This window comes from Myotis nattereri (assembly GCF_964212035.1).
Source record: "Myotis nattereri genome assembly, chromosome: 14".
In the NCBI taxonomy this organism is placed as follows: Eukaryota; Metazoa; Chordata; class Mammalia; order Chiroptera; family Vespertilionidae; genus Myotis; species Myotis nattereri.
In genome coordinates, this window is record NC_138089.1 from 53470282 (window position 1) to 53494543 (window position 24262).

Consider the following 24262-nt stretch of genomic DNA (forward strand, 5'->3'; position numbering starts at 1 on the left):
CGCTCGGAACTGAAACTGTGCCACCGCCTAAGGTCTCCCAAACGGAACCCATCAGGCCCATGTGTCCAGGGCAGCAGTGGAAGAGTAACTAATATAAACTTTAACCAGGTCAGGAAACACTGGGCCATTGCTAGGACATCTGCCTCTAGTGGGCGGCTACTGAGGTGGGAAATGAAACTCCACACAGACTTGGTGCAGCTTGGGAAGCACTGGGAAAGCAAGGGGATGCAGGCTTTCCTGGAATAAATCTGAAATAGAAGCAAGGAGTTACCAATCCATGACAACAGTTATTTCCGCAGACTTACATAAACCAAAGAGGAAATTTCCAATCCTTCAGGCCTATGTCAAAGTTCTATCCCAAAAGTATCGTGGCTCAGGTTGTTCTATCTGTATGGGAAGGAGTAATCCTTTACAAAATTCTCAGGGAAAACATTTAAATATCTGAACAGATTTTACATGTAATGCTGCAATCAGGTCTTCTGGGGCCACCCATTTTCTAGATCCTCTAGAACAGCAGTTGCCAACCTTTCGGACCCCATGGACCACCGGCTGGTTGTCGACCGCTGCTCTAGAAGACTCTTAAGGGGTGGGTGTGTGAGGTATTTTATCCGAGGACTAGAGCAGAGTGAGGAATAACTGCTTCAGTGTATTAAACGTGGCTTCTAGTCTAACACCACTCTCGGCTTGAATATGTCAAGGTTTCCCAAAACTCAAACCATAAGCTGCTTAGAAATCAATAGTCCAGAATGCCTCAGCTTACGTCTTACTACTCTACTTCTTCGGTTGGACCAGATAGTCATTTTTAAATGCACACAGGATTCTGAGATGTCCTTCACGAGTAGTAAGTTAGGTCCAGAGAAGGAATAATTAAAGATGCTTCAGCACACAATTTTAAGATGTGTCCACCAAAACGTAAGGTATCAATGAGCCAGAGAAAGTGAAGAACCGCAGCTCTAAAACAAATACAAGTACATGCTTTGAACATGGTGAAGGCTAACTGCTCTCACCTCAGCAGATAAGGATCATTTTTGGCTAATCATCTGATTTTGAAATTGCTTTCATTCTTAAAATTACAGTGTTAAGACTGCCATTTGTTAGCATGCATGTGGACACTGAAAAAGTGCAGTCTGTTTCTAGCATAGCGACTTTCATTCCCAGACCATAATTACTAAAAATGAAATAAAAACAACCCCTACATGCCTCAGGAACATCTGCAGTGGGCTATCTGCCTTCCAGAAATCATTCCTTAGCCCTTTCTTGTCCAGAGCACATAGTCTAACTTGAAAAACAGTGTCTTGTTGTACATGATACTACGATGCCTGTAGCTGATCTCTGTTTTATAGATGAAGAAATGAAGCCAAGAGATCAAGTACAATGTCTAGGGTCACACTAATAAATGGTTCCAATGCCCAAATTCTTCGCACTGCACTGTAATATTCGTAGTACCTTTACAATAGGGTCTCGGTGACTGTTAAAGGGATTCCCAGAAAGGAAATGACTAGAAGAACCTAAGAAGATTGGAAAAGCACCCAGACCTTTAAAAAAATTGTAATAACCAGATAAGAGATTACCTTAAATGATAACTTACTTATTTTCCTTTGTTCTGACAAAAATACCTTATAAACATTTGCCACTTAAAAGGAAAACTAATGGCCAACTTTAGGGCTATACGGCATTCATAAAACGCAATCTGTTCATTAAGATGCATTTAATAGAAATTCTCTTAGAAATTATTTTTAGATTTAAAAAACAACAACAAACAAACACAAAACAACTGACCTGACCCACTGCACTCTAGCCACTAGAATTCAAGTGAGCAGGTATTGGCAGTGACCTACCTACTGCAGGTGCATCATACTCATCCCCAAGCAGAATTTCTGGCGCAGAATATGCGAGAGACCCACAGCTGGTAGTGAGCTTCTTTCCTGGCTGAAATTTGTTGCTGAAACCAAAGTCTGTCAGCTTCACAAGACCTTGTTTTTCAAAGAAGACCACATTCTCAGGTTTCAAGTCCCTGTGAACCACGTGGAGTTTATGGCAATAAGATATAGCATGAACTATCTGAGCAAAGTACTTCTTGGCCAACTCTTCATTAAGTCCCTCCTCGTGTTTCATTATGTAATCGAACATATCTCCTCCATCCCCAAGTTCCAGAATGAGGTACAGTTTGGTCTGGGTGTCAATCACTTCATAGAGACGCACGATGTTGGGATGCTGCACCAGTTTCATGCACCTCACTTCTTGGAAAAGGTGACCAGTGGCTAGTGTGTCCAACTTTGTCTTGTCAATAACTTTTACTGCCACCTTTTCACCTGTAAAGACATGCCTGGCAAGCTTAACCACTGCGAAGTGACCTCGGCCCAAGGTTTTATCCAGATCATACAATCCAGCAATCTTCCCATCGTATCCTCGCTTGAATCCTGCCATGCTGGTCCAACAGAAGAAAAACTATTCAAACTGTTTAAAACGTGTCTTCTCATAGAAGAATATCTGGTGAAAATAAGGAATTCATTTTCAATGTTGCCATGGGCATCTACAAAATAAGAGAAGAAACAAAATTAAGTTTCTATAACATTTCCTTTTATAATTTCATTAAAGAAAATTTTTAAGAGAAGTCTGAAGTAAGTAAATGGAAACTGAATTTTCATTTCAAAGCCCACACCCTTTATAAACATTTGACTACTCTAAACAATGTTACATTTAAGACACCATCTTAAGAGTTAAAATGTCAACTCTAAGAGGCATAAAGTCAATCTCCCATGCAAATGAAAACGATATGAATCACTACCCACCCCATACATATTTAGATAAACAAAATAAGTCAAAACATGCCAAATGTTTTTTGTCATCCTCATTTAATCCTTACAATTGCTCTCAGAGATAAGGACTCGTGGCCCCGTTCTGAGGACAGAGTAGTAAGTAATTTGGCCTAAGCTACAGGCCAGCGGCCACAAGCGGTGAGGCGTCTGACACTAAAACCTGTGCTCTGAACCATTATGCTACACTGTTTCCGCAAATTAATTTCAGAAACTAAATTACTAATTGTTCCTACTAAGATTGTTTAAATAAGAAACCAGTAGTATGTATAAGTGTTGGGGGGGAAGCAAATATTTTCTATACTGTGTGTTATCCTTGGTATCTGAGCTAATAATTTTAATAAGATTAACAGGAAATCTAAATGGTAAGATCTTACTTTATTTGGACAGTAGTTCCCCCCCAAAAAGTTTAATTTAAGCATATTTAATTTTTAAAAATAGAACTCTAAGCTAACTCCAGGGGACAGAAAAGTATCTTTAAATCTTTAACTTCAATTAATTATAAGAGCTGTAATTATTCTTAAAATTCTACCCAAGTCAATGTGACTATTGCAAATACAACTTCAGTTTTCAAAACAAACTTCTTCAGGATGCCCCCAAGTTATATAATACATATTTTTTTTCATCTATCACTTTAGTTTAGATGCACTTCCTGGAAAGTGGCTATATAAACCACATTTTATAAATAAATCTGTTTAAATTAAATTTTAATTTAATTAATTGAAAATTTTTATTACAAAAGTAGTAAATAGAGAGATAAGGAAAAAAGTCTTTTCTGGGGTACCCAGAGGTAATCACAATTAACACTCTATGACATTTCTCAGAACTGTGCCAGCAAAAGGGCACTATGAAATAATTTTTAATCTACTAGCAAGTTCATGGGAACGAATCTTATAGGATCTCTTGTAAAGAAAGACTACCCTGTAGTGAAATGACTCCTCACTCTCACTATCAAAGAATTTACTTCCTTTGTACACATGCCCCCTTTTCAGTGTCTATAAAACTACAACTGTATTCCTAAAAACAGGACATCATAATTCACTGAAGGTTGGGAGGAAAAATATCCTTGTTAGTGAGCATCTCTTAAAGTATTAGGCCACTGTCTAATCTCACTATCAAGTGTATTGTGAGTTAGTGTAGGAAACAACTAAATCTTTTTTGATCTCTGAGGATCTCGCACTGTGAACACCAATGCCAACTGGGAAGACGTGGGTTACATAAAGCAAAGGTGACTTTGTACTGGCTCCGAGACATACCCTGCAAACTGCATATTGAATAATCCTTCTTATTTCTGTGTTTTGTTAGTTGCTTTTTTCTCCTAAAAGAAAACACAGAAAAATATTTTAGTTTAGTTCCATTTGTTTTAAATTTGCATAAAGTCAAATTATATACCCTACGGCTGGGTCCAAACATAAAATGGCATATTTGTCTTTAGTGACCCGTCCCCCATTATCTTTCTCCCCTCTGTGAACTGCAACCGGTTCCAGGAATCTTTGTAGTCAACAGGAATCTCACAGTGAACATATACCTAGAGATTGTTCCAGGTAGACAGCTCAGAGAGATGATTCCACTGGAAAGAGGAAGAAATGATAATACTGAACAACACTAAACTGGCCATTTTCTAAATGCCTCCTGACAGCAGGCACCAAATCCGTACGTCACAGACTCCTTGCCCAAAACCTTGCAGGGTAGGCACAGTGAGGCTCAAGGTGCCCACTAAGCAGCAAGCAGTCCAGGGCTCCAACCCACTCAGCCTGGCTCCCAAGCCCAACCTGCCTGCAGAAGCCACTCCAGGCTCAGGAAACACTCCAGTAGCTCAGGAGGCAACCTTCCCCGCCCCCCCCCCCCCCCCCCCCGTCCCCCGTCCTCCAGGAGGCCAGCAGAAATCCATGGCAATGCCACCACCAGGGAACACACCAAACACCTTTGCACTAGAGGCTTTCTACTTGATAGCAGAGAAGAAACTATCACTATGGACACAGAGAATGTGAGCAGCTCACTGACATCGACGTCCATGGCACAGTGAGGGGACTGACTAGAGGAAGCCTTGCAGGCCTTTCCAGGACACTAAATATCACACAAATAACTGAGAGGCCTAGGCAGTCATAATACTAGGCCAAAGGCAATTTATGCAATACACTACGGTGAGTGTCCATAACCATGAATTCAAGCTCACATGAGCTTGGGGCAAAGCAGGCAGGAAAGGTGAAAGAAGAAGGAAAGGTGGGTGTGAAAACAAGTGTGTTGCTGGGAATGAGGGCATGGAGAGAGGAGACAGTTCTATAGCACAAAACGGGGCCAGCAAAGTCAAGGGCACAGGCCTGCATCTAATGCCAGGTGATCCCTGGGATGCACCGGGTCCTTCAGCTCCAACTGGGGAACAGTAGCTTCTCCCTTCACCTGTGCCTGCTTCTCTCTTTCATCCACAGTCTCTATGGCAAGGTAGTGTGGGTGGCACTGGTTCTGAAGGCCAACGGCTGGACTGGAATCCCAGCTCACCAATCACTAGCCACGGGACCTCAGCAAACCCTGATCTCTATGAGTGATGAGTTTCCTCATTAGAAACTAGTGTGAAAACAGAACCTCATGGGTTGTGGTGAGGTTAACTGAATTAATGTGGGGAAAGTGTTTAGTATAAAGGCTAGCGTAGAGCAAGCATGCATGAAGCACTAGCTACCTCCACCACCACTGCTGCTCTGATGAGTGCATTCCCTCTCACCCAATTAGACACTCTTTCAGTCTTCCCTTCTGTAGGGAGCGGCTATAGGATTAAGCCTCGGACTGACCTGTTGGCAAAGCCACAAACAAGTCCCAGTGTTGGGGTCCAACCCCAGCAGGTCCAGGGGTTCCCAAAGGTGTGGACGGAGTCAGCAAAGAAGAAATGACACGGAGACAGCGTTCAGTTGATCAGCAGCCTAGCCAGGTTCTCTAGTCAGGGTCTCCAGCTAGGTTCTGTTTTTATTCTCCTGTTACATCTGTATCTATACCAGCCGTGGGCAAACTACGGCCCGCGGGCCGGATCCAGCCCGTTTGAAATGAATAAAACTGACTGTACCCTTTTATGTAATGATGTTTACTTTGAATTTATATTCGTTTACACAAACACTCCATCCATGCTTTTGTTCCGGCCCTCCGGTCCAGTTTAAGAACCCATTGTGGCCCTCGAGTCAAAAAGTTTGCCCACCCCTGATCTATACCATTTGATTTTAATCCTATCCATTCTATTCTAAAGGTTAGGGCATTTGTTATCTCCATCCCAAGGTCACTACTCTACTGTTCTGTTAAACTACAAGGAAGTAACTGAAGGAGATTATCCTAAGTAAAGATTATGTAGCTTAAGCGTGATTGTTCGTAGTTACAGTGATTAACTACCCACCTGGCACTTAGTTAAGGGGTTTTACTGATTTATTCCCTTCCTTAGTCCTGTTAATCCCTAACTCCAGGGAAAAATTCCCACCTGGGGAAACAACTTTTCTCAGAGAGGTGACCCTGGTTAAAACACATAGCGCTAAGAAGGGGAGCAAACATATCAAGAACAGTATGCCATATACGCCAGGTCCCTTGAAACATATGCTGTGCAGATGTTTCTTCCCTGCAGCGACTGTGTCAAGCAGCAAGGATGGACCGGCTTCCGACATCCCAGCTTAGAGGGCACAGCCCTCTTGGAATAATTAGACTTGACCTTATGACCTCCCTAGATCTTATCTGGGTAGCTAATGGGCTGAGGGAGATGCAGCAAGTGCTACCAAAACAAGTGAAACTCACAAGAACACTGTAACTATGGCGACCACTACCTTGTTCACCTCTGACTATAAAATAAAGGCTCAGCTTGCTGTCTGGGTCTTCTCTGTGGCCTTTGCCAGGCACAGGAGATCCAACTAGACCCAGCTTATTCTCTTTGTCTGTCTTTTCTACATCCTTCGCCGCCCCCCCTTCAGGCTCACCGAACCCTTGGCTGAGCTGGCCGGGCGCACCCCTCTACTTCAAGAGAATGAATTTACTGAGCTATTATCTCTGTGGCTTTCATAAAAACCCTGCTGTTCATTTTCCTAACATGTATGAAATTGAAAATGGGTGCTGTAAGATTGATAAAGGAAATAATGTCTCTAGTTGAGCATCAAAGTCTGATGATTTTTCAATAAAACATCACACAGATTCTAAGTACTTGCTTTTAAATTGATACTAAGATGACTTTCTATCAAATCTATCCTTCAAAAAAGGACTATTTCTTTACATTTTTTCCCATCAAAGTAAAACTTTCTTACAGAAAAGTCTCAAAAAATATAGACTAGAAATCAGGAAATAAAGAGGTACCCACAGTCCTACCACTGAAGACCAGCACTATTAATATCTTGGAGGTCTTTCTGCAAAGATTCATATGCAACTTTTTTTGTTTTACAAAGGTGTGACCATACTGTTCTTAAATTTATAAGCTGTTTCCTGCTTTTTCTCCTGCCCTATCATTTTCCTTTTAGTAATTTTGTTTCATGTATGGAAGAAATATCTCAGCATATAATCTGTTAATGTTTTGGTAAACAGACTTCCAAATTATTTTCTATGTCTAATATACGTTCAGACAAAATCTACACTAATAAAAGAGAAACATACAAATTGGTGTCACTCCGCTATGTCCACCAGCCAATCAGGATGAGTATGCAAATTAACCCAACAAAGATGGCAGTTAATTTGCATATGCAGGCATGGAGTGAAGACTGAGGACGACTGAAGACTGAAGAGGCTTGGCTTCTCTGCTTGAGAAGCCAAGCCTCGCTGCGGCCGGAGCGGAGAAGCCAAGCCTCGCTGCGGCCGGAGCGGAGAAGCCAAGCCTCGCTGCGGCCGGAGCGGAGAAGCCAAGCCTCGCTGCTGAGGCCGGACCAAAGGCCTGGGTCCCAGTGCTGGCAGCCAGGGGAAGGAAGGCCTATTGCGTGAATCTTCATGCAACGGGCCTCTAGTTTTTTAAATAAAATGGAATACCCTCGAGCGTGAGCACAGGGACCCAGAGGGGGAGCTGTATCCATTTTTAAGTATTTCTCCTCACAAAATAATACAAGTTCACTTTATACAATTTGGAAAATGCAGAAAAGCACAATAGCGGTAGAAACTCCACCCATAACCTCACTTAGAATGACCTCCCTTTGGATTTGAGTACATATCCTTTAAACCTATGCCTCTTTACAACACTAAGATGCCATATACAAAGAGTTGGATTTCCTTCTATATGATGAACATGTTCCCATGCACCAAGTTATTCTAAATCAATATTTATAATGTTACCTAGCTAAGATGGCATCTTTTAAAGTAGGAAAACCACTAAGTCTAATCTGGCAAATGCTCACACATGCATGAAACCAGGCTGGACCTAAATGAGACAGGCCAAGTACTCGAGAGTGTTCACAGTATCTGTGGAAGTACTAGTGTGTGTTGCAAGAATATGCTGATGTTCGCCCACCGAGGAGAGAAGCAAGCTGTGTGCGGGCGGGCGTGGCTGGAGAAGAGGAAGGAAGTGTGGGTGGCCCCATACACATTTTGCAAGCTGCTGAAAACAGTTGTAAAACCAGCCTCTGTTAAACCTCCTGTCATTTTGGAAGTCACCCTGTTATTCTTGTCAAAATTCTCTTTCAGCTTGTCACTGACATCACCACCACTGCAGCGTGGTCTGTATATCAAACAATGTCAGCTACTCACTCCTCCCCCGGGAGAGGTGAGGGCAGAATGGCCCAGTGAACCGAGGTGGCTCTGCCTGGGTAACTCGGAACCAAGCCATGGCACGAGACAGGAGAGGAGTTGAACAAAAAGGCCATGTGCAAAAACTAGGCCACTTTATAACCTCTCTCTGTTTTGTTTGGGATAGTATAAATTTCCCCACAAAATCAGACTGCCAATATTCAAACGTACAAAAACCTCCCAAACAAATGACATGCTTTTTAAAAAAAATATGTGCCCTCAACCTAGCCGATTTGGCTTAGTGGTTAGAGTGTGAGCCTGCAGACTGAAGGTCACAAGTTTGATTCTGGTCAAGGGCATGTACCTTGGTTGCAGGCTTGATACCCAGCCCAGGTCAGGGCGCATACAGGAAGCAACCAATCAATGTCTCTCTCTCACATCAATGTTTCTCTGTCTCTGACCCTCCCTTCTACTCTCTCTAAACATCAATGAAAAAATATCCTCCACTGAGGATTAACAACTACAAAAAATGTGCTCTCTAATACAAACAACTACAAGAGTTTTTGAAAAGCCACACTAAAATTGGACTTAAGCTTCTTACACATGGAAATTATCTGATATCTTCCTCAAATATAAAAACTGAAAACTGTAATTCTTACTCAGGGGAAATATCAGACAAAACTGTATGTTTATAGAAGAGCCAACTTGAGGGAACTAGCATTCCCTCAGTGAGTATTAGCCCCCTGACCTTGCCGCCGAACTTTCAAAGATGGCTCGAAGAGAAATGGCACAGGCCGAAAGGAAGACACTAGACGAAATCCTAGGAAACATCAACAACGTCCAGGTCAAGCAAAAGAAACACAACCCTGATGATCTCGTCATCCCAAGTAAACAATAGCCCACATTCCCTAGCTGGTTTTGCTCAGTGGATAGTGTTGGCCTGCGGACTGAAAGGTCCCAGGTTCGATTCCGGCCAAGGGCATGTACCTTGGTTGCGGGCACATCCCCAGTAGGAGATGTGCAGGAGGTAGCTGATCAATGTTTCTCTCTCATTGATGTTTCTAACTCTCTATCCCTCTCCCTTCCTCTCTGTGAAAAAATAATATATATATATATATATATATGTTTTTTTTGTTTATTTTTAAACCAAAAACACAATAGCCCACATTTCTGGAATAGCACTCCTCCCCCTGGCAGTTGTCAGTATAAGCTAGAAATCAAAGATGAAGCAGCAGCTCCAAGGTTATGGAAGAATCCAGAGGTTTCCACTGGATTGGACAATCATTACTATATGGTGATCAGGTAGTGTCAGTCTGCAGCCACTGGATAGCATTAAGATGGGAACTACAAATTAAATGTTAAAGTCAATTATTTACTATGAAAAATGTCCTACCAGGCAAAACTAGTACCTCCAAATGTCAATTTTAATGGACTCAGGGGTCACTGAGGTGACCAGGAACGCCAGGCTGAAAAGCCTGCCCCCAGTACTGCAAGTCAGTGATGGGGTTGCCAATGTGGATCGATCCCTTGAAGTACTGAGTTAAGTCATCTTTGTTTCCTCTAAGTAAAACAAGCTATAGTCCAAGATAGCTTCAGGTCAAGGAATCAATGTATTCAGGAACCAGACATCTATTAACTGATGGAGAGTAGTACTGGGTGTTTGTAGAGATAAAGGGATTAACAACCACACCATAAAACCTGGGCCAGTAGCACAGGTAACAAGTTCAAATTCCTAAAAGGTAGTGCCTCTCGTTAATTGATGAAAAATGCTAAGCATGTCACTATGTCTACACCAAAGGGTAAGTGAGACTTTACAAATTATGGTGACAGCCCAGGTAGAAAGCGCTCACATAATAAATAATGACTTAAGCAAAAGCTGGTGTGTAGAAATTACTCCAAAATAAATAAAGTCAACCCACAGTTACTTCTCTGCCAGGAAAATAAGTTGGAAGTTATGGAGACTTTAAAAACGTAATCAAACCTCTCTTCCAAAGCTTTTATTAACACTGTCAGAACCCATTTAACTGCCTACCCATTCCCCCCGATCCAAGACCCCTCACCCCCACCCCACTGATACTGTGACAAAGATGGTTATTAAGATACTAGAGGCCCAATGCACAAAATTCGTGCAAGGGGCTCAGCCCTCGCAGCCCGGCTTTGTCCAGAAGGTCGTCAGAAGGTCATCTGGACTGTCGTTCCGCTGTTCGGTCGATTTGCATATTACCCTTTTATTATTATAGATGGTCAGTCATGGCTGGTGTGGCTCAGTTGGCTGGAAGTTGTCCCATGAACAAAGAGGTTGCCTGTTTGATTCCCAGTCAAGGGCACATGCCTGGGTTGTGGGCTCTATCCCCAGTAGGGGGCATACAGGAAGCAGCCAATTGATGGTGCATTCTCACATTGATGTCCCCCCCCCCCCTTTCCCTTTCTCTATCTCTAAAAATCAATAAACTATCTTAAAAAACACACACATATGGTCAAAAAAGATGGTTGAAACAGAAAAAAATAAACCAATCCATAAATACCGAACATTTCACTGACTGACTGAAAGACAGAATCATCTGGGGACTCCCTCACACTGTGGGACTGCAAATTACCTTTCTGAAAAGCAATTTGGCAATACATGTATGAGAACCTTAAAATGATGCATACACTTAATTTTAAAATCTTACTTTGAGATTTATGTCTTAATGAAATGAAGACAAGGACAAATATTTACATTCAACAATGTTCAGTTATATTTACAAAATAATCACAAATAACCTAAAGGTCTACAATAAGAAAATGTTAAATTACAGTACACCTAACATTAACACTATGCTGCCGTTTTTTGAGGCTATTTAATCTCGTGGAGAAATCCTCACAATAAAATAGTAAGGAAAAAAACTCACATGCCAAATTTCATGGCAACGGATCCCAATTTTTTTTGAAAAAGCATACAATTTGTACATGCTTTTATGTTAACAATACCAAATTACTAAATTGATAAGATTATATAATTTTTTTCTCTTTACTAGTATGCATTTTAAGTTTTTGGCAGTGAATGTGTACTGCTTTTATAACCTAGTAAAGGTGGAGGTTATTAAATTTTTTACTTTCTGTACACAATTTACTTTTCCATTGAGATCTGTGAGATAAACCAATTTCCCTGAAAATACATTGTCTAAACCCTATTTATGTCATGTTAATAAACAAGACATTCAATGAAATAGCTTGCTTCCCTCGAGGAAGGAATAAGGTATGCAATTCCTGCAGGCTGAGGAAGCAACAGGTACACTGAGTCTATTTTCATCAGAAAAAAATATTTGAGCCCTAATTCTGTAAGACACAACACAGTCCTTTAGACTCTTACAAAGAAGTTATCTATGTATAAAAATAAATAAATACTTATACAAGTTAGCCGAGGGGAGCTATGTCACAGGAAGTGCAGAGGATACAAAAGGCAGGACCTCGTGGACAGGGGCAGCCCACAGACCACGGCTTGCCCTCCCACGGAAGTCATAGACACCTTTCCTAAAAGTGGGGGAAACAGGCGGATAGCAGACCACTCGCTGACTCTGCAAAGAACACCAGTTGGGGAGAGGTTATGACTTGAGGTACAAGGGAGGTAAGTTCATCAGGGCTAAGAAGGATGATCCTGAAAAATACCTAATGGTTCACCATTTAGGCAACCATCATGAAATCTCACCTGCTCAAAATGAATGGGAAACTTGGGGAGGTTCTGTTTTCTACTTAAAAACTTCATCCTTTCCAAAACTGCCACTTTAATGGACTTTGCAAATTACATTTCCTCCATTTGTTTCTAAAAAAGGATTTTCCTTTGCAACATTAGCAAATACTCACAAAATAGGAGGGCAAAGGATAGAATCAAGCCCTAAAACAGCAGCCTGAATATCCTCACTCCACACTTCTCCAGCCGTACTTACTCATAAGGCTTTATGCCAATAAGGAGAGAACTGTCTGACCTGTAGAAAATGAGGTAAAACAGAAAGTCAAACTTTAAAGTTCAACCACTCTGCTTTGGTCCAAGTAAAAAACAAATGAATAAAAATGGCTACACAATGTTTAAACTATTTCAAAAAGAGAGCCACGAAAACATTACGCTCTGCTACATAATTGTTCTAACTCTAAAGTGAACTTTACCTCACAGGGATGTAAAGTCCAGCACGGGGAATATAGCCAATGATATTGTAATAACTGTGTATGGTGTCGGGTAGATACCAGACTTACTGGGGTGATCACTTTGTAATAACGTATGATCACTATTTTGGAGAGCTGAAACTAATATAATATTGTATGTCCACTGTAATTGAAAAAAATAATAAATAAAATGAACTTTACCTAGATAAATTATACAGTAAAACTTACGTTATGTAAAATATAATCTCTAATATGGAAGGACCAACGTGGCTGAATATTAATTAAGCGCATTTTTAAAGGTACACTTTAAAAATGATCAAAATTCATTTATTCAGCAAAGATAAGGGGCAACATCACAGCGCAGTGGGACCAGTACCACAGGATCTGCAGCCCAACACATGACCCAACACCTCAAACAGGTGTGTCTTTATAAAACAGAGATACTGGCCGCTCTGGGCAGTGACTAAAAGCTACGTGCAATAATACATATGAGCAAGGTGTGAGTGTGATCAAAATCACACATCTTTGCACACCTTTCCAGAACCGGCCTTCCTCCCAGGAGGGCCCAGTACGGAGGGGCTGCACACTCAGCTCCCCATCTTGTTTTGATATCAGTATCCTCACTCTTAACAGGCCCAACCAACTGCCCCCACACACCTCCGCTGGACAGCGAGGAGGTTCCCAAGGTGTTTCCAATCTGGAGTTCACAGGAAGGAGCTCAGAGAAATTGCTTTTTCTGAGTTTGAACTAAGAGCTGAACATGGTTTTGGTGGGAAAGAGGCCTTCCAGCAGAGACCTGAGAGAGCTGGGTGTGTCTGGGACAAACACACATGCGGGGCACAGGAGACGAGGTCGGACAGGGAGGCACGGGGCAGATACCCACCGGCCTGGCAAGTCAGTTGATATTCCTCAGGGCTGGCTAGCTCTGCCTGTGCTTAAAGGTCACCTTCCTGACCACCACTCTCTCCCACACCCCGGCGCTCTCGCAGCACCACGTCCTTTTTCATCACAGCCCTTATCACAGCCGTGGTTATGTAACTGTGTGATTATGCGATAAATAATCTGTGTTCCCCACTAGAATAAATGGTAGGCTCAGTCCCGGTAAGGACCATGCCTGTTTTATTCAGTTCTGTATCCCAGAGCCTGCTGAGTAGATCATCGACCCAAAATCCACGGATCACATTTTCTGAAGTGAACAAATGAAAGCTGGCACTGAGAAGCCAAAGAGGAGTCCTGAGCGGGGCACAGCAGTCAGAGAGGACAGCTCAACAAACCACTCTGGCAGCAAAGTGGAGATCAGCGTAGAGCCGGGAGACAGGGAAAGAGACACTGAAAATGTCTCCAGGTAAACGAAGACTTAACGCTGAGGGCTGCCAGCATCCGGGCAGCGAGGAGGAGGAGGAGGTGACGGAGGAGACACATTTTGGAAGCAGAGTCTAAGAACTCAACGCTCAGGGACAGATCAGAGGGAATCGAGGAGGAGTCGGGTGGAGAGTGGTAGCAGGGGGACCATTCACTCGACCGGGAACACGGGAAGGAAGGTACCATTTCCTGAGCGTCTACTACGTGTTAGTACCGAGTAGAAGACGGGCTTCTGGACCTCAAGTTCTATGACTGTGAAACAATTTAGATCCAACCCGGCTGCAGTAAAACGGGACGGTTTCTATGACCCGGCTGACAAAAACCCACAAACAGAAGTTTAGATTTTTTTCAAGCTTCTTCGTGGGCTTTCTTCCCGGGGACACTGGCTATGCCCAAGGCATGACTCTGGTCTGGGCACGTAGGAATCAAAGGTGTCTGCCTTCAAGGAACTGACCCTCTTTTGGTTGTGAGGAAGATAATTCTGTGAACGGAGGGGCACTGAGGCTAGGACTGGACCAGCGCACGTCCTGTAGCCTGCACTCTGGAGCAGGGATTTCATAACCTGCGTCACCTTTCCGGCCAAGGGGTGGCTGTAGGAGTCCGCCTTTAGAGAGACAAACACACCCAATCTTGCCTGAGGCTGGAGACACTCCAGAACTTAAGCCATCACAGCACATGGGCAGACAATGGCCTCTGACTTTGAAATAGCTACCGAGGAGCCTCAGAGCGGCAGTCTGGGGGCCAGGACACAGGAAGGAGAAGGGATGAGGCCTGACTTGTTGTGGAAGAGCCTACCTGAGCAGAGGCCAAATGCTGGAGGTGCCAAAGCAGAATCTCAGGAGGCTCTGGAAGTGACAGCAGAGAAATACATGTTGAGGAACAATAAGGCAGACATCCTCTTTCGGTGCACTCCTCCCATACCACCAGCAGAAAATGGTTTCCCATGGCATAGAAGGCCTCTACCCCAAACACATGTACAGAAAACTGATGAGGAGGGAGCCCAGAGGGTGGATAATGTGGCTTCAGGTCACTGGTGCAGACAGTACACCTCCAGCGTTCACCCGGTGTTCACCGCGTCCCAGGCATTTCACACAGCTCCTCCCAAACTATAGCAAAACAGCCGGGCACGTCCCCCTGCATCCCCAAAGCTACTGCCCTACTCCTCCCCCTTCCTTTCCATATTCTTAAAAAAAAAAGAACAGCTGCACTGTTTCTACCTCAACTCCCTTTCACCCACTTGGATCCAAGTCCTCCCTCCACCACTTGGCCTTGACTTCTCAGCCTCCCTGAGCTCTGAGGGCCCTTTCCCCTTTTCTCCACCTGAGAACCCTACCTGTCCTCTAAGAGCACTTCAGCCATCACCCCCTCTGTGAAGCCTCCCCAAGTCAGATTCCTTGTCCCCCATCTCTGTGCTTCTGAGGGATTTGCCTAAGCCTCACCCAGGCATTCACCAGACCCTACTGTTCACCTTGGTGTCCCCGACAGCCTGTAAGCTATTGCTACCCTCTAACCCGGTGCCCCAGAAATAGACACACACAAAGGCTCCATGAATAAATGATCATTGGTTAAGTTTACATTCAAAACTGCTAGAATCCAGTCAACATTTCCACCTAAATGGCTCTAAGACTTGACCTGCACATATGTGCAGGCTGGGAAGTACCTAAATTCTCAATAATAGTTGCCCTAGAAAAGCATGTTGGCTAAAACTCTGACTTTCGGTTGTTAAGCCAAACAGAGCTGGCGTACAGTTAAATCAAGTCTTTAGGAGTTCCTTACCTATGTTTTTAATTCCTATAATTCTGACCGTGTGGAAAGTTCACCTGTACCCTTTTCTTCCTAAGCAGTGCAATGAGCTCCTAGGCTCAGACAAGCTGCTACAGCGAAGAAATCATGCCTTATTTATACCAAAGCGTAGACCCATGGCTGCTGGGTATCGACAGAAATAAACACCTCTTATTTTCTATTCAGTTTCACTTTCATATGAAACACCCGCAGTAAACTTCAGACAAATAGTATTTCCTGCGCCGAGGAACAATGTGAACGTCCTTCCATTTTAATAAGGACATTTAAAAGCCTCCGTTTTAGGATTATGGGATTATATTCGAACCATAAAAGGCCCATCCATATTGCAGTTCTGGAAAAATGAAAATCAGTATAACTTCTGAGTCCTCATATGCTATATATGAATGGATCTCACTGCAAGAAATCGTATTCAGAACAGTAAAAAAAAAAAAAAAATTAATAGGGTGGGAGTAATTTTTTTGTGCATAAAACTTAAAAAAGAAACAACTATAGGTTTGCAAAAGGGAAAGGTGGCACTCCAAGTTTCTGCCCGGAAAGCCGGGAAGATGGAGCATTAGGAAAAGTTAACCCCGTGCACTGGATTTTCAGCTACTACACCGCTTCCACACATGACCTTGGGAATGTCATGTACCTTCTCTCATTCCTAGTTCTGTGAAATGGGAATGTCGTCTGTTTTTCTAGGGGAAATTAAACAGTGGGATAAAAGAGTCAATGCTTTTTTTTTTTTTTTAAAGGAACTTGTCTAATTAGTATGCTTTAAACACCAGTTGTACAGTACATTCCTCTTCAGGAACCCAATTCCAAGAGAAATATTTAAGCAGACGTTGAAGACAGATTTCCTGAAGGGAATGATTTTATAAATCTGGAAAGCAATGTAACAAGATTATAAATTAACAGAGTGGTTACATAAGCCTTGACAACCCCAGGCTTGCCTTTAAAGTGCACTGATACACATGCTGATAAATTAGACTGACTTGGGAATAGTATCCCAACTCTGTATAACGAACCCAAACGGAGGAATCTGATGCTCGATTGGAATTTGGTGGAAATCCAATAGGATGGCCAGCATTTGGGGTGCCATCACTTGCAAGCCATGCTTCACCTTTCACCATAAAACGAGAAAGGCATTAAGTCAGCTTTAACATGGGTTCTTAAGACTCTGAGAATGCACTCAATTAAATGGGGGGGGGGGGGGACCTTGACAGTTTGACAGGTCCCATATCCAGACATCCACAGATTTAAGAACCCTACTGGTAAAGTCCCCCAAATACTGGACTTGAAACCAAGTCCCCTAGGAAGCTATTAGATTGTATCTGGTCCAATTGTCAGGACTAGCACAGCTTCAGAAACACCCCCCTCCCCCCCAGGGGAGAAAAAGCTGTCACTTTCCTGGATCCCAAGTCCAAGTAAAAGGCAGTAGGTTTCTGTCAAATGGTCCAGAAAGAAATCAACAGGCGAGGACTACGGAAAAGAACGGAGGTTTCCCAACGTGAAAAATTCTAGCTCTCCCTCGGGAGCGGCACCGCTCCTCCTTCCGTACCCCGCTGCCCTTTCTCCACCGACAACAATATCCCCGTTCTATTGTAAGGCTGCGGTGGTACCGAGGAACCCCCTGGCTGCAGCCACATTTCCAGATGCGTTTGCAAGAGGAAAACACATTCGGAGGATACACCCTGCATGGGAAAACCCGGGCGCGGGGAGCCCGGCTGCGGCGCGGGGCCCTGCGGGCGCCGCACTCGGCCCGCTCCGGGGCGGGGAGGGGATGCGGGCGCCTCCCGAGGTGCCGCAATCCCGCCGCGGCCGCAAGGGCAGGGCCTCCGGGCGCCCGCCGCCGGTCGCCGCAGTGACGGCTCCCGCCAGGGCCCCGCCGCCGCCTCGCTCCAGGCCGCGTCGCCGTCGCCCCGGGTCGGGGCCGCCGCAGCCCGGGCCCCGCATCTGCCTGGGCCCGCGCTGCAGCCGGCGCGGGGAGCGCGGAGCGCGCAACTTACTTTCCGCCAGCGGCGGGCGCCCCTGCACGGGCGGCCAGCCCCGCAACGGCGGCGGGAGCAGGCGGCGGAGGCCCGCCCCGCACCCCGGCCCAGGGCCGCCGCACTCGGCCGCGATCTGCGCTCCCCCTACCTCAGCCCGCAGGCGGGCGTCCGTCTGCAGCGGCCGCGGCTCCGAAGACTCCCTCCCGGCCGCCGATTCCCCGCACCCAGAGCTAATCATAATACCGAGCAGGCGGGCGGCCGGCAGCGGGGAGGGGCGGAGCCGAGCTGCGCCTGCGCGGGCCCCGCGTCACTGTGACGCGAGCGCAGGGGCGGGGACTCGGGAGGGGCGGGGCGGGGCGCACCTGCGGGCCCTGGGGCTCGGGGCAGGAGGGCATCCTGGCAGCGTAGCGGCCGCTGTGAGTCTGGGGGTGCGGCTGGCGGTGCGGCTGCTGGTGGTGAGGAGGCCGGCGAGGAGCCCGCGGAGGATCGGGGACGGCGAAGGAGGAAGCACCAGGGACTCGGGATAATGGCCGAGAAAAGCAGCGCGAGCTGTCGGGGGACATCGGAGGGAGGGGACTAGTCTGTGTCCCGGGGCTGAAGGTGGCTCGCACTTTATCACCCCAGCTTCCTCCAGGTTTAATCAAGGACAGAAAAAGATTAAATATACACCCATCTATAGGTACACAGTTTTTGTCCTCTAGACTTCGTTCTCCCTGGGAACCCAAAAGGAAGGAATTTTAATGTTGTTGCTATTTAGACAAAAGGAGAGAAAGCTCAGCATCTGAATGCAGCTCTGGCTTCAAAGGCCAGCGGGAGGCCCGGCTCGGCCAGGCTGCCTCCTCCTGAAACGGCGTGGAAAGGCAGAAGGGCGTGGAAAGTATGAACGCTTAGGAAGTCACAGGCCGGCCTTCACCGTGGCCCTGGACGGTTCGGCTCGGGCATGGGCTCCTGTCTCCCGCCTTGGACATGGCAGCGTGGTGCTCCGGAGTCCTGCAATCCCGCATTCCTGGAAGAAGGGACTTGCCTGGTGCCAGGGTTCACCAACCTGCTTTTCCCTTCCTGTGTCTCCCTTCTTTCCAAACCCTCCCCTCAGAAAGGACCCCTAGCAAAGGACACAAGCCAAAACAGAAAAAGCTGCTTGCATTTTCCAAGTTTGCTTAAATTGGATGGAGAAGAAAAATCTAGATAGTTTCAGCAAATGTCTCTGTTGGCCAATGATGTCAGAAGCCTTTGCCTCTAGACCAGCGGTTCTCAACCTGTGGGCCGCGACCCCTTTGGGGGTCCAACGACCCTTTCACAGGGGTCGCCTAAGACCATCGGAAAGCGCATATATAATTACATATTGTTTTTGTGATTAATCACTATGCTTTAATTATTTATGTTCAATTTGTAACAAGGAAAATACGTCCTGCATCTCAGATATTTACATGACGATTCATCACAGTAGCAAAATTACAGTTATGAAGTAGCAACGAAAATAATTTTATGGTTGGGGGTCACCACAACATGAGGAAGGCTGAGAACCACTGCTCTAGACTCTGTCCTCAGCATCAACTTTGCACGCCTGAAGAGGACTGGGAAGCAAAAATGAAGGGTCAGGGGGTGCAAACCTTCAGGGTAATAACAAGGTTTTTTGCTAAAGGGGGGACTGCCAGTTACCCCAATGCCCTAGCATGGGGTGATGGATCATTGGCTGGGGAACGCCCCAGGGTGTGGGCCTCGGGTGGGGCCTCTGTCCCTCCAAGGCTGAGTCAAGGCTCCAACTCTGGGATCAGGGTCACTCTGACTTAGAAAGACCATAAAAAATCATCTCACGTTGACGTTGCCGCTCTCGCTCTAGCAGCACTTTAAGCCAGAGCTCTCAACTTGGTTTGTGGGGATTCGTTCCTTTGTTGCTGGACACCTGGAAGGCCATGTATTTTTCCGTTCAGGGAGGTATCGCCATTCAGGGGGGAAATGCCGCTCTCATGGTCTCCCAAGGGAGTGCCCGTGGTTGAAGGCCTCCACCTCCACTGCCAGGTCAGTAGCCCCTGAGCTATAACGGTAACCACAAAACAATGGCTATAATAGCAAAGCCCTCGGAAGACAGTATTTATTTATATTGTGGCTATGTAACTCCGGTTTTGAATACATTCTGTGAGGGAAACAAGGGCGTAAGAATAGCAGAACAATAAATGAAAAGGAACAGAATAAGAAGTTGATGTAAATAAAGACAGTTCCAACTCTCTTCCGGAGAGAGGGGTGCAGTACTGGGCATGCGGTAAATCATTTATGCATCCCCAGTGTTTCTTGAGAAGCCAGAGTGCTGCTGACAAGAACATGACCCATTTTTCGTTCCACACCATAAAGGTGGCGACGTGATCTGATTATGCTTCGGCAATATTTAAAAATGCTCCAGTACAAAGTAATGTAGTATTACTTAATTTTGAATGTAAGCAAATATGTTTATTGGTCATGAAGAAACCCCTTCTCCAGTCTGCCCTGGAGCTGTCTCCAACACAAACTGCTTTTTTAAAATGTTAGGTCTTTTTATGGACTGGTGGGAAGCTTTAATTAGATACACAGCACTCTGCAAAACAAGATGGAGCATGCACGCTTGCGGCACAGTCTCTGCGATTCAGATCTCAAAAATAACATAATGCCACCAATTTAAGGAAGAAGTTGTTTATTGGAGGGAAACCAGGGAGATGCTACAAATTAGCTCAAGATGTGAAAAGCAAGAAGATTCATGAAAGAATTGCTGTTTTTATCTTAGGGCCCTCCAAAAGCAGCACGTGTGGCAAGGTTGTCTGCTCTAGATAGTGTCAATTTTCATAATTTATTAAAAATTTTAAATATATTTAAAACAGCAGGTCCTGGCCATTCACATACACTTCTGTTTGAGTTGTGACATTTCATGCAATGATTTCCTTGTACATATTTAGTCATTTTGTACATTGATACTTGTGCATTTCTGAATCCTCGGTTCGTCACAATAGGACCAAAGTACTGCCTCATTGGAATGGACTAAAGAATTCCTCAAAGACTCTGTGGTTTCTCTGTTGTAAGACTTCCACGTGATTAATATGCAGGTTAGCAGTTGAGATCGACGATGGGATTAAATGAGTCTTTCCATATTATTAGAACAGTGCCTGACACATAATGAGCAACATATTAATGAATATTTTTAAAATGAGTACCATAGGATATTGCCAAGATATTCAAAGTTTAATTTGGGCCAAAAGAAGCATACCTGTGTCCCTCCAACAAATAAACCCTGCTTAACCCTTTGTCCAGAGACTCTCACGCAGGCTGCCAAGCCCTCTATGCTCTGGCTCCTTCCTTTCTTTCCCCTGTATCTATTCTCCATGAGCACCATGTCTCCAGCCTTCCCAGTTCTCAGAAAGGGAATTGCTTTTTCACACCTCTGAGCCTTTGCCCATTCTGTTCCCTCTGCCTGGAACTGTCACCCTCCCCTTTTCTCCACTTCCTACACTTGCAACCTCCTGAATTTCTACTTACCCTTCGAAGCCCAGCTCTAGTATCACCTCCTCTGCTCTGTCCCCATCCCAGTCCATCAGAGCCAGGCGTTCTCTGGACCCAAACACCTTAGTACATATCACAATGTTTATCATGAGGCGTTTTTTATTCAACGGGAGTGTAATTGACATAAAATATCATAGGGTTTGTAACTGTTTACTGTTCCATTTTCTCCCTTTGCAATTTAAACTCCTAGAGGACAAGGATTTTATTTTATTCAAATTTCTATTGATGCCACTCATCATTGAGGCTGCAAGCAGGCAGCCCAAGGGCTTGCACCACAGACTTGGGTGTTTTTTTTTACACAGGCCCTTTAAGAATATGAATTGGCTGAGAACATTTGAAAATTGAGAGATTTGAGTTTTTAACAATTTTATTGAGGGATAAATTGCATACCATAAAGTTCACCCATAATACATGGTAATTCAGTGATGCTGAGTACATTTATAAAGTCAGGCAACCATCACCCCAACCCACTTTTAGAATATTTCCATCCCTTCCCAAAAGTTTTCTCAGATGCATTTGCATTCAGCCACATTCTAATTTCCAGTCCTCGGCAACCAATGATTTGCCCTTTCTAGAAATGTCATATAAATGGAATCAGACAATGTGTAGTCTTTGTCTGGCTTCTTACACTCAGCATGTTTACCCATGCTGAATGGTATTCTAGTATATAGGTACACTAGATTTTCTTTATACATTTACCAAGTGACAAACACTTCATTTTCCAAATTTTTGTTATTGTAGATAATGCTGCTGTGAATAAATATTTACATATGGCACTGGGTGGAGTTGTTGAGTCTTGTCGTAACTGTAAGTTGAACATTTTAAGGAACTGACCATTTGTTTTCTGAAGTGACGCTACCATTTTGCATTCTCAACACCCAGATCATAAAAAGAACACCACCAATCCCCCAGAAGCCTTCTTGTGCCCCAAGGGTAGCCATTCCTGACGCCTTATAACAGCGGTTCTCAACCTGTGGGTCGCGACCCCTTTGGCGGTCGAACGACCCTTTCACAGGGGTCGCCTAAGACCATCCTGCATATCAGATATTTACATGATGATTCATAGCAGGAGCAACATGACAGTTATGAAGTAGCAACGAAAATAATTTTATGGTTGGGTCGCAACATGAGGAACTGTATTTAAAGGGCCAGAAAGTTGAGAAGCACTGCCTTATAACATACTTCCTCTTCTTCAACTTCATGGGAATGGAATCATACAGAGTGTGTGCTTTTACGCCTGCCTTCTTTCACTTGCAGCATGAACAGTAAAGAAAAAGAAACTATTTGAGCAGCTCAAATTTTCTAACAAGTGACTCAATTAACTATGAGGAAAGCACGACTGTCAGTGATGAGATAACCCACCTGTCATTAACTACCCACTTGCCCTTCAGCCGTGGACAATCAAAAAACATGACCAGCAGGATTAGTAACAAGTGCACTTTCTCATAAGAGATATTCCAGTATTTTAAAATCAAAGCCACGTGACCATCAGATGTACGGACACGAATGCATGCCCCTTGTGTTGTCTGGAGTAGGATCTCAAGGCCCCTGCTGGGCCAGGTCTTAGCCTTCAGTTGCTGGACTATCAGGAGGTCTTGGGCCGGGTGGTGGGTTCCTCGGAGAGGAGCTGGGATGAGCAGGACTCCGAGGCTCCAGGCCGTGGCAGTGTACCTGTCATTGCAGAATAAGCTCAGTGTTTTAACATCTGCACAGCATGCTGGCTGGGTGTTAGCGCTGCTCTTTGCCATGACGGTGAAGGTCGGGTGGCCTCTGGTGAAATTGGCCCCGAGGTATTCTGGCATTGAGTGGATGACTACAGCTCAAATGGGTATCTGTCCTGACGAAGGTGAGACTGGTCTGTCCCCTTACAGTCAGGAGGAGACGGGCCGCTCGGCAGCACAGACCCCACAGCTGGAGGTGACATCTGATAACTGGACAGTGCTGAGCTGAGCCATGAGGGCATGGATGTCAAAGCAGCTAACGTTTATTTCCTTAGGACAGTCTTGCAAATAAAGCTTTACTCAGTTCCAGCTCCCAATTCTTCTCCCAGCTCAGTTCCAGCTTCCCAACTGTCTAACCCTGCTTCAAAATGAAGGACAGTTAGTAATTATATAAAAGTAAAAAAATTAAAAATTAATAGAAGCAGAATAGGGAAAGTTGATTCAAGACTCAAGACCACTCTCCCAGAAATAGTAGCCCTGTATTCACTCCAACTTCCACTTCCTTGCCTGCCTTAGGCTAGAGAGATCAGCAAAGCTAACTGTTCACTTTCCCAGCCTCCTTTGCAGGTAGGGATGACCATATGACCCAGTCTGGCCAGTAAGATTTGGGTGGAATTCAGCTGGAGTGGTGGTAGGAGGGTATGTGTGCGGGGGGAGGGGGGGGGAGGGAGTTGGGGAAAACTTTCGCTTTTCTGGTACAAAGGGACAGCTGCAGCTGTTTCTGGCCTCCCCTTTCTTCCTGCCCTGATTGGGCATCATGCCTGGAATAGGAACTGCCATCTTGCAACCATGAAGGAGAGACCCAGGGAATGACAGGAGTGCTGGCTCTAGACCTCATGAGCTGCTGAACAAATGATAACAGCTGCCTGCTCCAGACTTCTTGTTTGGTGAAAAAAACCGGAAAACTCTGTTCCTTATGCTTACTTATAGCTGAAAGCATTCTTAACTAATATAACTAGTATAAACCATTACTTGTCGTGGATAGGCAACAAGGGCGAAGCGGAGGGGCTGTGAGGATTTTCCAAGTCTGGTTAATACATTAGAAAGAAGCTGTGGGCAGTCATTCTCAAAAGCACGGGAGGCAGCCCTAGCCGGTTTGGCTCAGTGGATAGAGCATCGGCCTGTGGACTGAAGGGCCCCAGGTTCTATTCCAGTCAAGGGTACATACCTTGGTTGCAGGCTCCTCCCCAGCCCAGACCCTGGTTGGGGCTTGTGCAGGGAGGCAACCAATCAATGCGTTTCTCTCACATTAATATTTCTC

General features: G+C 44.9%; 1 protein-coding gene across 1 annotated transcript in view; it reads right to left on the bottom strand.

Moving 5' to 3' along the window:
- SNRK (SNF related kinase) overlaps positions 1-17993 on the bottom strand; it is a gene marked incomplete at its 5' end in the record, with an annotated part of 38479 nt that extends 20486 nt beyond the window's left edge. The window contains 5 exons of the mRNA XM_081106524.1: positions 1839-2312; positions 2384-2533; positions 4073-4134; positions 14778-14827; positions 17904-17993. Of these exons, the coding sequence (XP_080962650.1) occupies positions 1839-2312; positions 2384-2533; positions 4073-4134; positions 14778-14827; positions 17904-17993 (826 nt within the window). The remainder of the gene's footprint in view (positions 1-1838; positions 2313-2383; positions 2534-4072; positions 4135-14777; positions 14828-17903) is intronic.
- Between the last annotated feature and the right edge of the window lie 6269 nt (positions 17994-24262).